This window comes from Manis javanica, chromosome 9 (assembly GCF_040802235.1).
Source record: "Manis javanica isolate MJ-LG chromosome 9, MJ_LKY, whole genome shotgun sequence".
Lineage (NCBI taxonomy): Eukaryota > Metazoa > Chordata > Mammalia > Pholidota > Manidae > Manis > Manis javanica.
The window spans coordinates 27,621,590-27,636,194 of record NC_133164.1 but is presented as its reverse complement, the minus strand read 5'-3'; the positions used below and the strand labels follow the sequence as shown (position 1 = coordinate 27,636,194).

At 37.3% G+C, this 14,605-nt stretch overlaps 1 protein-coding gene across 4 annotated transcripts in view; it reads left to right on the top strand.

Annotated features, from left to right (window-relative positions):
* SLAIN1 (SLAIN motif family member 1) overlaps positions 1 to 14,605 on the top strand; it is a 53,731-nt gene that overhangs the window by 25,516 nt on the left and 13,610 nt on the right. For 3 of the 4 annotated variants that reach the window (XM_073212464.1, XM_017653304.3, XM_073212465.1), the window contains exons 3-6: positions 5,089 to 5,238; positions 6,348 to 6,497; positions 8,560 to 8,901; positions 13,883 to 14,038. In XM_073212464.1, the coding sequence (XP_073068565.1) occupies positions 5,089 to 5,238; positions 6,348 to 6,497; positions 8,560 to 8,901; positions 13,883 to 14,038 (798 nt within the window). The remainder of the gene's footprint in view (positions 1 to 5,088; positions 5,239 to 6,347; positions 6,498 to 8,559; positions 8,902 to 13,882; positions 14,039 to 14,605) is intronic. The other variant, XM_037010296.2, reaches the window with a different exon arrangement.

Below are 14,605 nucleotides of genomic sequence, written 5' to 3'. Positions count from 1 at the left end.
AGAAAGTCCTGTCGGCTTCCTCGTCTTCTATCTGCTTGACCTGTTAGCACGGGTTTCCACCTTAATGTCCTGTTGAATCTGCTCTCGTCCATGATCCAGTTGTCCTAGTCAGATACAAAACTATGACTTATTTAGAAAGCAGGCTTGTGAATTTTACTAAAATAGATCTAAAATTTACTTTTAATGAGTTTTCATCAGACTTACTAAGTGCTGAAGGAATGACACATTTTTAGGGCTGCTTTAGACTGATTTCCTCACACTCCTGGGATGATTCCTGGAGTGGTGATCCCAGATCGCCTGCCTTGTGTGACAGCAGGTAATAGCCTGGCAAGTCATAATGAGCCATTGTCTTTGCAAAGTGATGTTTTGCCTTTTAGGGTCTTAGATGACAAATGAGAAAGGGATAAAGTAGTGAAGATCAGGGCTTATTTTCTAGAATAACCTCCCCCTGTGTTTTAGTCTGTTCAGGCTGCTGTATAACAAAATACTGGAGAGTGGGTGGCTTATAAAGGGAAGAAATTTATTGCTCATGATTCTGGAGGCTAGATGTACAAGACTAGGGCCAGCTGGGTCTGGTGAGGACCTTTCTGTAGGTCAGAGGCTTCTCTTTGCGTCCTCACATGGTGGAAGGGGCTAGGGATCTCTTGTGGGTGGCACACCCACTTACCCTCTGACTTTGCCTCCCAAAGGCCCCACAAACGTACCTTCATCTTTGAGGGTTAGCATTTCAGCCTGTGAATTCTGGGGGGACCCAGACATTTGGACTATAATACCCTGGTTAGAAATATGGCTGTGCTGTCAGAAACCGCTAGGAAGAATTAGAGTACTGCCTTCCAGAAACTTCCTTACCCAACTCAAACCAAGTCAGATGCTACTCTATTGATAGATTTATAGGAATTCCACTAAAAACACTTTCACCTGTTCTCTGAATAGTTTCTTTGATTTTAAGAAATGGTAGCATTTCAACAATTCGAGGAAGCTTTGTTGCTTCCTTGCATGGTTTACTGCCAGCTAGTGTTCTTGGCACAAGCCTCCACTTTCTCTGTGCAGTGCGGCATGTAGGAACCAGCCCATCAAGACGGTGACCCCTGTTTAATCTTGTGTCAGTTACCCAATCACAGGTCCTCACCATTAGTAATACATCAATGTTAGCCGGAAACCAGAAGATTCACACACTTGAAGTTCAACAAGTTCATAGTTATTAGGAAGTATTAATGAAGAGCTCCTACAGGTATATTTCTTGCTTGAGCCTCTAGCTGGGCTGAAGTGTCAAGACTAACCTTTGTCTTCAAAGATATACTAAGTTATAGTTACATTAAGTGTAAGAAACTGGACAAAACCATTTAGATGTCAAGGTAGGAATGGTAGAATGGTTTGAGGTAAGGGAATATTAGTGAATTTGCCAAGATTTTGACCACAGTCAACACTTGTTGATTGCAGACTGTTAGGTACTAAACTGGCTATCTCTATAGTGAGAAGAGAAGAAAATGTGAAAATGATTATGTTTCTACAATATAATATGTGTTGTTTCCAGACATATATGTTGTTTTACATCTTCTAGCTTGATGAAATACTGACCTTTCAAGTATGATCACTAAGATTTTTGTTAGATCAGTTTCTCTTTTACCTTTGTGTTAATTAAGTCATAGTGCTTTCTTAAATTTGATTTTGATTATATTCAGGGACATACATATTCAACAAAAATTTGAATATTTACTATATTTCCTATGAATCTAGGCAAAAATGAGCAAGGTAGGTGGATATGTCATTGTGTATGGGAAATTTTTTGTTGCCAAGAAAAATTTTCTGTGGAGAATAAAATTTAGATTCATTCTTAAACCTCTCCTATTATCTGTCCTTTTTTATTTTTTCTTGATATCATCCCTGAAGCATTTGTCAAATCAAGGGTTTTTGCAGGAAGGGTCATATTTTGCTTAATGTTATATAAAAATTGCTTCACAGAGACATTGTAACTTATTTTTTAAGTAAGGCAATATTGAAGATGTACACAAAAATTAATAGACCATTGGACATGCTCAGATTTTTTTTTTTGGCAGAAATATGAGGGATCAATCCACAACTTAATACCTTCTCACATTTATTTCAACAGAAAACGCCTACTAAACAAGGGAGGCAAATTAGAAAGTTGACTCAGTATAAATGTATTCTTAACAAGGAAGTTTCAGAAACGCTCTTGAGGTGGCATGAGATACATGGCAGCAGAGGTGGGGCTAGCGAGATGATCTGGCATACCTTTCAGATCTTGCATGTGATGAGAAGCCCCTGCACTTTAATAGAAGAGAGTAAAACAGTTAAAATAGAACATGACTAACACAGTTTGGTAGCGATGTTCAGAACAAGATCACTGAGGGCCGTGTTGGTGGCTGGAAGTTTGTTGAGGAATATTTTGAATCACTTAGTAAGAGGTGGCGAGTGTCTCCATTAAGGAGGTTGCAGTGGGAATACAGAGAGCATGCAGTAAGAATTGGCTGGGAGACAGTTTAATTAAAGTAAAGTATTTGGGGATGGGAACCCTGCCAGTTATGATACATTTAATCAGTGCCTTATTATGTTTGGGCCCAACTCTCTGCTATTCTAGGGGTTGCAATTAAAAAATAATACATAGTCCAGTCACCTCCAACTTTAGGAAGCCCTTTATTTACAGTTAGAACCTTGGAGTGGGAATATAGGGAAATGTAAGCTGTTGTTCAGACGTTTATTACCCATTTCCTTCATTAGCAAAATTGTCTTACTCCTTAGGGTCATTCTGTTCATCCTTGAGCCTCTCAGATAATTTAACATCCTTATATGGGAAAGAATCCATTAAATTAATTGATTGAGAGAGAGAAAATTGCCCCTTAAGAAGTTCTTTGTTTTATTCTCTATTAATGTGCCTCCTGTTACAATCCTTACAATTCTTCAGCTACAGAGTGAAGAATAACTAGGATGTGGTGGCTTCCGTTCCTGTCCCGTCTCCTCCTCCGCCACAACCTTGGGCCCCAGTGTAGCAGCATTGTTTCGTTAGTTTGCCTCCACAGTAATTCTCCTCCCTCTTCTGAAAATCCTCCACGCTAAAGGACAAAGCAGAGTGTTCTTCCTTGCAATAGATGCCGATTGTGTTATTAGCTAGGATCTTGCTGTCATAGCCACAATCACTGAGCCATTGTGCAGGGCGGCTGGGCCATGGGAGTTACTGTGCAGAATAATGAATGCTGTTTACTTGTGATGTGTCGTTGCCTGCATCTGTGGGTGAGAACACGCCGTCACTGTAATTTTTCTGGCAAGTGCTCAATGAGCATCATCTGTTAAGCAAGTTAGCAATCACAAAGAACTATTGATCTTGTTTTTTAATATGGAATTTTTAGTGACAAACTTTGAGCAATAGCGATGGAAGATGTGAGAACAGCCACCTAGTGTGTGTTACTTTACATACTATTTTTCAGTATATTTGGGGGTCAGGTTTAGACATCTAGAAGTTAGAGGACAGGGTTTACCACTTTGACAAGTCTCTGCTTTGACTCAGGTCAAGAAGGGCTGCTTAACAACAGTTGACTGCATGTCAGATCAGTGACATGCCTGGTGTCAGTAGGAATGAGGCTTTGTGGTGTTGTCCACATCATTAAACTTGTGAGTTCTGAAAACGTAATCCTTGTGAATGTAGTTTCCTTGCCTCATTCACTCACCTGCTGCACAAGGAAAAGATATTTATTGTATAGTTACTACAGTGGGATGGTTTTTATCTCAAGAATTCTTGCTAAAGTAAAGGAAACATTTTGCTCTTTTAAATACTTTTGCAAGGATCTTAAGAATCCCAATTTTAGAAGCAGATTATTTTCTTGACTCCCTCCATCCCATAGTTTCTCCACCCTACTGCCCATTTTAAACACTGTGCAGCCATTGGGCTGCTCATAAGCCTTGTTCATTAAAAGTGATGTGGGGACTGCATTTCAAAGCAGTCTGTTTATACTTGACTTCTGAAAGTTTTGTTGAACTTCCAGCAAATATAAACCAAGTTATGGCTTAAAGTGAAGTTTGACCTAATTTATATTATCTATTCCTTCTCATTCTGCTTAGTGGGTATCTAAATGATTGCTTTAGCACAGTAATTTGTATGCCTTGAAGAGCAGAGTAAGTGATATTTGATGTGACTTCCTCATATTTTTACAGTTTGGTGTCTTTTTCATGATCTCAAAAACTTAAAAATAGCAAGAGGTTGGTAATCTTAGAGGAGAGTGTTTCATTATTTAGACCATGTGTGGTAATGTAATAATGCATCTGTTTATTGCAGGTGAAATTTCCTTTTGTTCCTTATTTTAGTGTTAATTATATATGTATCTTATCTCTAAATGTTATATAAACAGTCTGTTCAATAAAGAAAATTTGGAAAATATTTCTTATAAAAAGAAAAAAGTTCAAAAGATCACCAGTGAGCCTCTGTAATCATAAATAGGTGTTATTAAATTTTGGTGTATATATCCTCCCATTATTTTGTGCTAATTTGTATCATTTTTCCATAAACCTTGTTTTAGACTCAAGGTCATTCAGAATGACAATAGTCAATTTAGTTTCTTCTGTTATCTAAGAACAAGTTTCCTTGAAGAGTTTCCAAGAAAAATTTTTGATGAATATTTTCTGATATTAAATGGGTTATGAAAAAATATAGGACTTTGTATAGTTAATATTTCCCACAGTTCTGAAAATTCTAAGTCCCTAAGAGTTTTTCTCTTGACAGTAATCCTTTATATGAATACAAAACACTTTAATTTTTGAGCAGAAAGAGAACATAGAAAACATCTCTAATGTAGAAATTAAAAACACATTTATCACTGTTATAGAGGCATATTGGCTTTAATCAAGGTGAGACTGATTTAATGATTTCCTTAATGGAGGTATAAATAGGGCCCTAATTCATAAATTGTCTATTTTTACATTTTTTTCCCTTAGGTAAGTGGAAGTCAGTTAAGATATTCTCATGAAAAGTTGCTTTGTCTTTTCATTATTTTTAACCTCTTCTCTTTCTCCCCCTGGTAAACCATGTCTCCTTCTGTATAGCTAACTGCTCCTCTTTATTTTCTGCTTCTATGACAGCTAGCCGATGGCGGAGTCTCTTCTCTTCAAATGTCTCACTGGCTTTTCCTTATAGTCCCGTTGCAAGACTCAGCCCTTATAGCAATGGCATTAATACTCCCAGCTTCTCTAAAACCTCAAATAAAGCAATACTAACACCTGAAAGAACAGGTAATATTTCAACTTCTTGACTAGCTGCTTGCTTTGTCATTCAGTTGCTACACACAGCTTAAATGTCCACCTTGCATTGAAAAGTTTGAGGGTAATCTTACAATGGAGAGTTCGTGCTGCACACGGACTTTGGGTACAAAAAGTCCAGCATTAACTTGTGCCTTGATGCCATTAATCTGCTGCTCTCAGTTGTGAGCAATAGGCGGTCTTCCCTAGTTAGCAAAAGCATATGTATATAGTTATATGTTTCTAAATATCTAATGTGCTTCTAAAATTAAATGTCAAACAGTTTAATTACTTTTTATTGTGATTTAAGAATATAAGTCTTTTACATCTTGTTTTTAAAAGTTTTATTTTTCTGGTAGACTAAGCCAGGAAAAATAATCATAGTGGTTATTTATGAGATGAAAGTCTCACCATTTCCTTATTTGTCTCAGCCCTAGTGTCATCCCATCCCTGCAGTTGCTCCTTTGGGTCCTTTCTTCCTTGGTTCTCTTATCTCAGGCCATTGCCTTTTCAAAACTTTCACACGTCTCCTATGACTGCTCCACCCTCACTCAGTAATGAAGGTTTTTGTATATGTTTCTGTGTGTGTATGTGTGCCTTTTATGTCTGATATTCTTCTTTATAGCACTGTTTACATTCAAGAAATGACCAGATTAAATTTAATTGTAAAATGTGTAATCAAATAGTACACAGCTGATAATTAATGGAAAGTGAACATGGCTCTGTCTGAGTTTCCCAATGCCTTTAGATAAAGACTTACAAAGGGGATGCAGATTTTAGCATTGGGGATTATTTTTCAATACTGTGGTAAAAATGCACAACATGAAATTTACCCTCTTAGTAACTTATTTAGTGTATAGCACAGACAGATTTTTTAAACTATGAAAACTGAAGTTGAAAAAAACAGAAGAATGGTTTTGCACGTATGAATCAGGAATGCTTGAGGATGTGCATATCGTCTCACTGTTAAACAGTGATGGCCACCTTTTGGTGACATGGAAACAGGAAAAAAAAAGTTTCTGACTGTTGATAGTGAATTGTAAAGCATATATAGATATCAGTTCTTTAGACTAAATAATAAGCACCTTTCCTCTGTTTTTTAGGTTACACCTCCAGGGGCTCCCCTCTCAGTCCCCAGTCGTCCATAGACAGTGAGCTGAGTACTTCAGAACTGGAGGATGATTCCATCTCCATGGGATATAAGTTACAGGACCTCACTGATGTTCAGATCATGGCTCGTCTGCAGGAAGAAAGTATGTTCTTTTGAAACCAGAAAACTTAAACTAGAAGCATCAACTTACAATTTAAGGAGGTGGGGAGGTTTCAGACATTTTACCTCGGGTGTAATGCACAATCGGATTCTTTCTCTCATGGTACTTTGTAGTTGGAGCAGTTAAATGCTGTTCTCTCAGACTCTTATGGGCATTATAAGGTATTAGGACATACTCTGATCAAAATACACTGATAGAAAGACATTGCTGGGATGCCACTGTAGAAACAGTTTGTCAGTTTCTTTAAAAAATGAAACATGCCATTTCCCTAAGGCCCAGCAAGTTTCTTCTTGGGCTTTTATCTCAGAATGGTGGAAATTTGTGTTCATACAGAAACCTGTACATGAATGTTTATAGGAGCTTTATTTATTATAGCCAGAAACTGGAGTGAAGTCAGATGCCCTTCAGTAAGGGAATGGTTAATCAAACTGTGGTACCACCATCCCATGGAATGCTACTCAGTAATGAAAAGGGAATGGACTGTTGATGCATGCAACATCTTGGATGACTCTGCAAGGAATTAGGCTGGGTACCAAAGATAATCCCAAAGATGCAAACTGTATAATTCCACTTATGTAACATTTTGACATGATTCAACTTGAGAGGTGGAGGACAGATGAGTGGTTGCTGGGAGCTAAGGACAGGGTATGGGATCTCAGAGGGGAGGTGAATATGGTTATAAAAGAGCAGCATAAGGGATTTTTGTGTTTGTGGAATTTTGGAACTGTTCAGTATTTTGACACTGATAAATTTGATCCTACAGGTGGTAAAATTGTGTAGAACTCAATATTAACACATTCATAAATAAAACTGGGAAAATCTAAATAAGATGGAATAGTATCACTGCTAATATCCCAGTTGTCATATTATTCTGTAATTTTGCACAATGTTACCATGGGGGAAACTGGGTAAAGTGTACAAGGGATCTCTATTATTTTTTTAGAATTACAGGTGAGTCAATAGTTATTTTAATAAAAATTTTACGAAAATGCATTGATATACTTCTCGGGATAAATAATCATGGAAGAGAAGATCATAGGAAATAGAAGAATTTATCAGTGGTTTGCAATAAAGTTACAACAAATAACCTGGGAGTGAGCTGCCTACAGGGTATTATTAATGGCATCAGAAAGCACAGTAAGATGTTGATCCCAGAAGGGGGCAAGGCTTTGTTTTGGAATTATCTTTTTAGGCCAACAAAATTAAAAATAGCCAAGTATCATTTAAGCATAATGATTGCCTGCTTTCAGAATTAGTCAAGTCTACTATGAGGAACATGGTGATGTCATATAGAATTTAATAAGATATATATTTTGGGGAAAAGTGATTGTTGTATGTCATTTATTGATAGTAAACTGGTAACTTCTAAATAATATATGGCTAAAAGATTGGATATTAGTTTCAGAAGTTAAGCAGTTAGGGATAGACTACTTTTAAGAAATTGTGTTGACAGTGAGATGAATAACTAGAAACTTGTGGTTAGACTATTTTTAGGTGGTTGTCCTTCAGGATGACCCAAAACTATTAAAGTATTGAAGTGTCAGTATACTCTGAAAAAGATAATATTAGTAGGGAAAAGACAAAAAAGAGGTAACCTTGTTAGGAAATACTTCTACCCCAGGTTTTAAACTTTTCCTTGGCTTTGGAAGTTGGGGTGGGGAGTTGGAGGGGCTCCTACCTGGGTGGAGATCTGATTATTTTTATTGTCTAACCCATGGCAAACTATTAAAAGTGATAATGACTCATTTTTCTTAAGTAGCCTTCCTATCTCCCCAGATTTCAGAAGGGATTATTTGGGGAAATGGACCGATTGGTGAACTATAGCAGTATATTTAATTTTCACTGGAATTTGGCCAATCTTTTGTGAAACAGAGTGGTTTAATCTTAGACATCAGTTTGGTACGTAAATGTATCCATTTTCTTGGGATGTAATAAACTAAGAACAAGATAATGTTGCATACAAATTTTCCTGTATTCTCAATTGGGACTTGATGGCTGCTAGATTGAAGTGTCCTGTAAGATAATGTTATTTCTTATTTTATAGGTCTCAGGCAAGATTATGCTTCCACTTCAGCATCTGTGTCAAGGCATAGTTCCAGTGTGTCACTAAGTTCAGGCAAAAAAGGGACATGTAGTGATCAAGAATATGATCGATTCAGTCTGGAGGACGAGGAAGAATTTGATCATTTGCCACCACCTCAGCCTCGTCTCCCAAGATGTTCACCTTTCCAAAGAGGAATTCCCCATTCACAGACTTTCTCCAGCATTCGCGATTGTAGGAGAAGCCCGAGTTCCCAGTATTTTCCTTCAAATAATTACCAGCAGCAACAATATTATTCACCTCAAGCCCACAGTCCAGATCAGCAACCAAATAGGACCAGTGGAGGTAGGTGATGTGTGTCCTTATGGTATCTGATGTGCTTGGTTCTTTCCGATGTAGTCAAGAAATGGTTTTAAAATCAGTGTGAATAATTGGTAAATGTTTCCCAGATTTATTTAAGTTGTCCTCATGACCTTATGAGTTTTGTCTAAATTTAAATCTATAATTGACCAGCTTCATACTACGTGTCCCAGATGTATAGTTTCAAGGATACCACGGTGATATAGCTGGCACAGAATGAGGCATAAATGTGGAGTGTCTGCGTGTGCTCGCCTCTTCAGCTGCAGGACAGGCAGGTTGTGCAGGTCAGGCAGGTTGTGCAGGTCAGGAGTTCGCCGTGTAGCTCCATGAGCCAGAGGCCCAGGGCTGCGCCCTCCCTCCCGTCCCACAGCCTTCATCTCTGATGCGTGGCCCTGGCATGGAGTGGTGGGTGGTGAGTGTGGACAGTGCTGCTTAACGCACATCCACACGTAGGGGAAGTGTGGATGGTCCTTCCCTCTGCTCTCCTGACATCTAGAATGAAGATCCATTAGCAGCTGGCATGTGGAGGCTGATGTTTGGCGTGGTAAAGGGAAGTTGTTCTGCCCTAATGTCAGCATGGTGGTTTGGAATGTGCCCTTGTGTATTTTTTCCATCTCCCTCTTCATTATTTCTCTTCCTTCCCTTCTCCCTGGAGTTATGCTTCTTGACTTCCAACAAACTATAGGGAAAGTAATCATATATTCTCAAGCTGGTATGTTTTCATTCTAACAACCAGTCAAACCCTCACACACAATTTCCATTTGTGGAAATGAAAAGACAGTTACTGCTTTTCATTATTACATGTCATCATTTCTCAAAGCTGGGCCCAGAAGTGATCAAACACATTTAAAAATATTACAAGGCCAGATACAAATTGTACTCATGATCACCTACTTCCATGTTTTTAGTTTTTACCTTTTCTTTCTCTATACTTCTGTCATTCATGTGAATTGAGAGATCATTTGAAAATACTGAAAAATTTAGCATAATTTTATCTTTTAGAATCTTTAGATTTCAAATTTAAAAGAAATAAATGGCAGCTGAAGAATATCAGCATGACTAATTTATTAAGGCTCATAAATCAGAAAGACAGTGTATGCCACGTGCTTAATGAGTCATAGCATCTTTTTTAAAACTGAGGGATTTAAACTGAAAGGCACCTCAAGTTGCTTCCCTAAAGGTGTTTTATGTCAGGTGTCTTAGAACATCTAGTTGTCAAGGAGATGCTAGCTGTGACTCTTGATTAGTATTGTGTCAATGGGATCACTGTCTGACCTTAGAAAAGTGGTTTTAACTTACATCAGACACCATTATGAAAAGGATAAGGTTTCCCTGCACTGTGCTCTGATGATCCCTATTAGGAAAGTGGACACACATCCGCCTGTGGGAGCTGTATTTTCCCTATAGGGTGTCATCCCCACATACAAAGGAAAATGGAAAACAAGAGCGATTTTCTGGATTGGACTTCTGACTGACTAACTTCGTGGTTGAGAGCCCAGGCTCTGAAGTCCAGTGAGACCCCGAGTTCCGGTCATATCCTACCACTTACACCTTTCACAGGTTTCTCTCATCTCTAATCTTTGATTTCCTTGGCTATAAAGTGTGAACAAGTAATATCTCTTGCTTAGAAAACTTATGTTTTAGAAAACAACAATTCTCCCAACTTAAAGAATAAGTGGAATAATAACTATTTCATTGCCTGGACTAAAGGTGTTGAAAATGAAGAGAGGCTTTTTAAATTTTGTATTAACATGACTCAGATATCTGAGCCTTCATTTGTTACCATGGAATATTATTTGAACAAAATCGTGAAATAAGAATGGCAGTTTTGAAATTAATCTATTTCTCAATTACCAAAATAATATAGATAGGAGAAAACAATTTGTTAAATCATTGATTCATTTAAAAATAATTAAAAATAAACCAGAAATGTATATTTATATTTATTGCTTCCATAAGTAAGGTTCTTGCTTATGGAAGCAATAAATATACCGCCTAGGTTCAAAAGAGAGAGCTTTTAAAAGTTCTTGGAACATTTGCAAGAGTCATAGAACTACAAGGGGCATATTTGGAGTAATTTGTCAGATGTGAAAAATGACTAAATCTTACAGAATCTTTAGTAACCGTGATTTCTAAGGTATGGCAAGGGTAATCATTGGCATGATGTAATCAGTGTTAGTCCAGGGACTTGCCCTGGACATTGTATTGACTGAAAGGCTACATCTGCCTGTTGGATAGGTAAACAAGTTTCTCATTTATTCCCTATGATTTTTTAGTCTTTGTTCCACAGAGTAATGAGTCTTGTTGCTTTAATATGAGGAAAGTCATTGAACTCTTTCCTTGGTTTGATTCCTCCAGTTTCCTGCTACATCTCAGTCCATGAAGATAAACAGCTGATATCTTGTGAAGATAGAAATACCGTATTATTTTTGATTCCTTGAACATTAAAGTATATGTGGCCATCGATATATTCCAAATAGCTGGGCAAGAAAGTGAACCTCATTTCCAGGTGATCTCTGACACAATTTGGAGGTCACAGCCTCGCTCCTTTAGGGATAGTGGTCTCAATATTTACACTTGGGAGCCTTTCTTTTTAACAGCTTATTTCAGATATAAAGCTTTATGAAACTGATTTGATGCTTGAGTTTGAGTAGAGATGTATCTGGGTTAACAAATTAGAGACAAAACAACCGCATCTAATGTGTTAATCTTTACCGGATTGTGTTTTATGAAGAAAACTTATCAAAGACATCTTGAGATGGCTGGAAAATTTTGTGGATGGATTATTAAAACCTATTGTTAATTTGTTTACATGTCATGACAGTATTGTGATTGTAATGAATTTTCTTATTCTTAGGAGGTACCTAAGATTTGAAAGTACCTGAGTACCTTTAGATTTCAAATTTAAAGGAAGACAGTGGCAGCTAAAGAATGTCACAGTGACTAATTTATGAAAGCTTATCATGTTAGGAAGACAGTGTATTCCATGTGCAAATGAAAGTCATGGCATCATATTAAAATTGAGAGAGAAGTCATTTAAGGTCAAAATGTCAAGATGTCTGCAGCTTTTATGTCGCTTAACAACAAACAAATTATATATACAATTTGTTTATAACAAAAATGTGATATATAACAAATGCATTAACTATGGCAAAATGAAAATTAGTACATTTAGGTGGAAAATATACAGATGTTTATGATACTACTTTTAAATACTTCTATATATATGAAAACCTTTATAGTAAATAGTTGGGAAATTTAAAGAAATCTAGAAACTCTATTTTCTAAATAATAGCATATAATTATTTCCCTATGTCTACCTGCTGCTTACATATATATAGTCAAGTAATTCATGTTGTATCAATAGAGGCCCACTTTTTCATGTCAGTTAATATGCTGTTCAAAAGATCCAGATGTTGGCTTCAAGGCTTTATCCCTTCTCTTCTGCATCCTCACACCTGTGACGCACTGTCTGCCAACACACACGTGCCACATGCTGCAGAATTTTAACGGGAATTTGGGAATCTGACACACATGATTGTTAAAAATAGGCCTCAAAGTGATAATAAGGAAAATAGTCAGGAAATCTAACAGTCAGTGGTGGTCTTTGAGCACTGTTACTCTGGAGATCCACACAGTCAGGGAGGGAATGTTGTGTGAGCAGTAAATGGCTCAGCTAGGAGGTGGATAGAAAATCTTCCCTGAGGAGGGATAGCCGTGCTAGTTCTTAAAAGAATTGCTAGACGTTAGCTAGAGGAATGTAATACTCCTTCTCTGGTCTTCCATCACAGCGCTCTTTATGATATCCTATTATAGGTTTATGGTTATTAAGAAGTATACTTACCACACTTGTTTAATTTTTTGTCTTTTCCCTAGACCACCCCAAGTTGGTGAAAATTGCTGAACAGGGCTATTGTGAATCAGTATAAGTAGTGGAGAATGAGTAGTGTGTGAAGGAGGGAAAGAAGAGAGGAATTTTAAATATGAGGGAGAATTGACAGGACTTGGAGTCAAGGGTGAAGGAGGGAGGTGAGTCTTAAGAGAGTGCCCAGATTTCTGAGTTAGGTGACCTTCTAGACTGGGCTGCAGTCAGCGGACCTGAGTAATGTGGGAGCTGTGTGTCAGGGAACGAAGGAAGGAGTCTAGTCTTCTACTTGAAAGGATTTTGGCTTTGTATTCAAATAAATCCGTTGTTTTCTGAGCTTAAGTGGCCTGCTATATGTATTTTAGTTTTGGGGGGTGTGTATTCATAAAGAGAACATGCCTTGTACAGAGTTGCAGTTCTGTGGCTGATTTAAAATCCCAGCAACACGGAGATCTGTGTGTGACTCTCTGCTGCCGTTTAGTGGCCGAGACGTGCTTGGCAAGGAGAAAGAAAGGAAGCCTTCTCTTTTTTAAGTCTCCAAACCTTTGGTGGCAAACTTATAATAGGTAAAACTTTCCAGAAGTTAATGTGGTCCTGTTGGCGTGATGAGTGAGTACCTGAAAACATCTCAAGTTAGAGTGTTAATAAATTCTTCCATTTTGACTTGTTAGGAAAAGATATTCTTTAAGTATTGTTTTTGACTCTTCTAGGCTTACTGTTTTTTAATTAACATGTAATAATTTCTAGTGTGTTTAAAAAAACTAAATGGATTTAAGGTTATTTTCTAGCCTCATTTTGATACAATTTTACCCACTTATTGTATGGTAACACATAGTTAACAGATTCACTAATCAGCACCTATTTTCGTAGAACATGTGTTTTAACGGTCATTTGGTGGAACCTTTCTGGAGATACTGAGTGTATTTTCCCATACAGGAGGTTAATTCTTTGTTGGCTTGTTTTAGTTCATAAGGCACATGATAGTTTTTATTTGTTATCGAGCAAAATATGATTTACATTTGTATTTATCTTGGAAAGCTAGTGTTTTAATTGGCATAAAACTTGTAATTTTTAACTTAGTAAAATTCTTTTCTCTTCTAGACAAGCTCCGAAGAAGTATGCCTAATCTTGCTCGGATGCCAAGTACAACCACTGTCAGTAGCAATGTTAGTTCTCCAGTCACCGTGCGGAATAGTCAGAGTTTCGACTCAAGCTTGCATGGAGCTGGAAATGGAATATCAAGAATACAGTCTTGTAGTAAGTGTAACTTGCTTAACTTTTTTGTAGTTCTTAATTCTAGCAACATTATAAATATATCTTACTATTCCATTTCTTCTTTTTATCTTTTAAGAACACTACAGGAAGCTTTTCTCCTTGTGACTACTGTTTTTGAATTTCGCCTTTACAATTGAGTACTGTTTCACCAGTGCCTATCATACTAATAATTAGTAAGTTGTATGGAGTTCTTTATATCTAAGGATAGCAATAGAAGCACTAAATGGTAAATAATTTGTCTTGTCAGCATACAAAAAAATACAATTTTCTTTGCAAATCTGCCTCTTTCTAGCTGTCTACTTAATACTTTTACTCTGAAGAAAACATACTTTTTCTGTCTAGAGGTTACTTTGGTCTTGTTTTCCCCCACCCCCCAAGTGAAGTTATATTTTATAAGTCTAAGGTAGTATTTTTCTACTGTTTCAGCTTACTACACAGTCTCATTCATTCTCTGCACGTCTTACCCAGTGGTGCGCAGTGACCCTCGTGTTTGTGTGTTGTCACCCTGGGTGGGTGTGTGGCGGTTCCAGGTTTACTCCCCATTCTTTA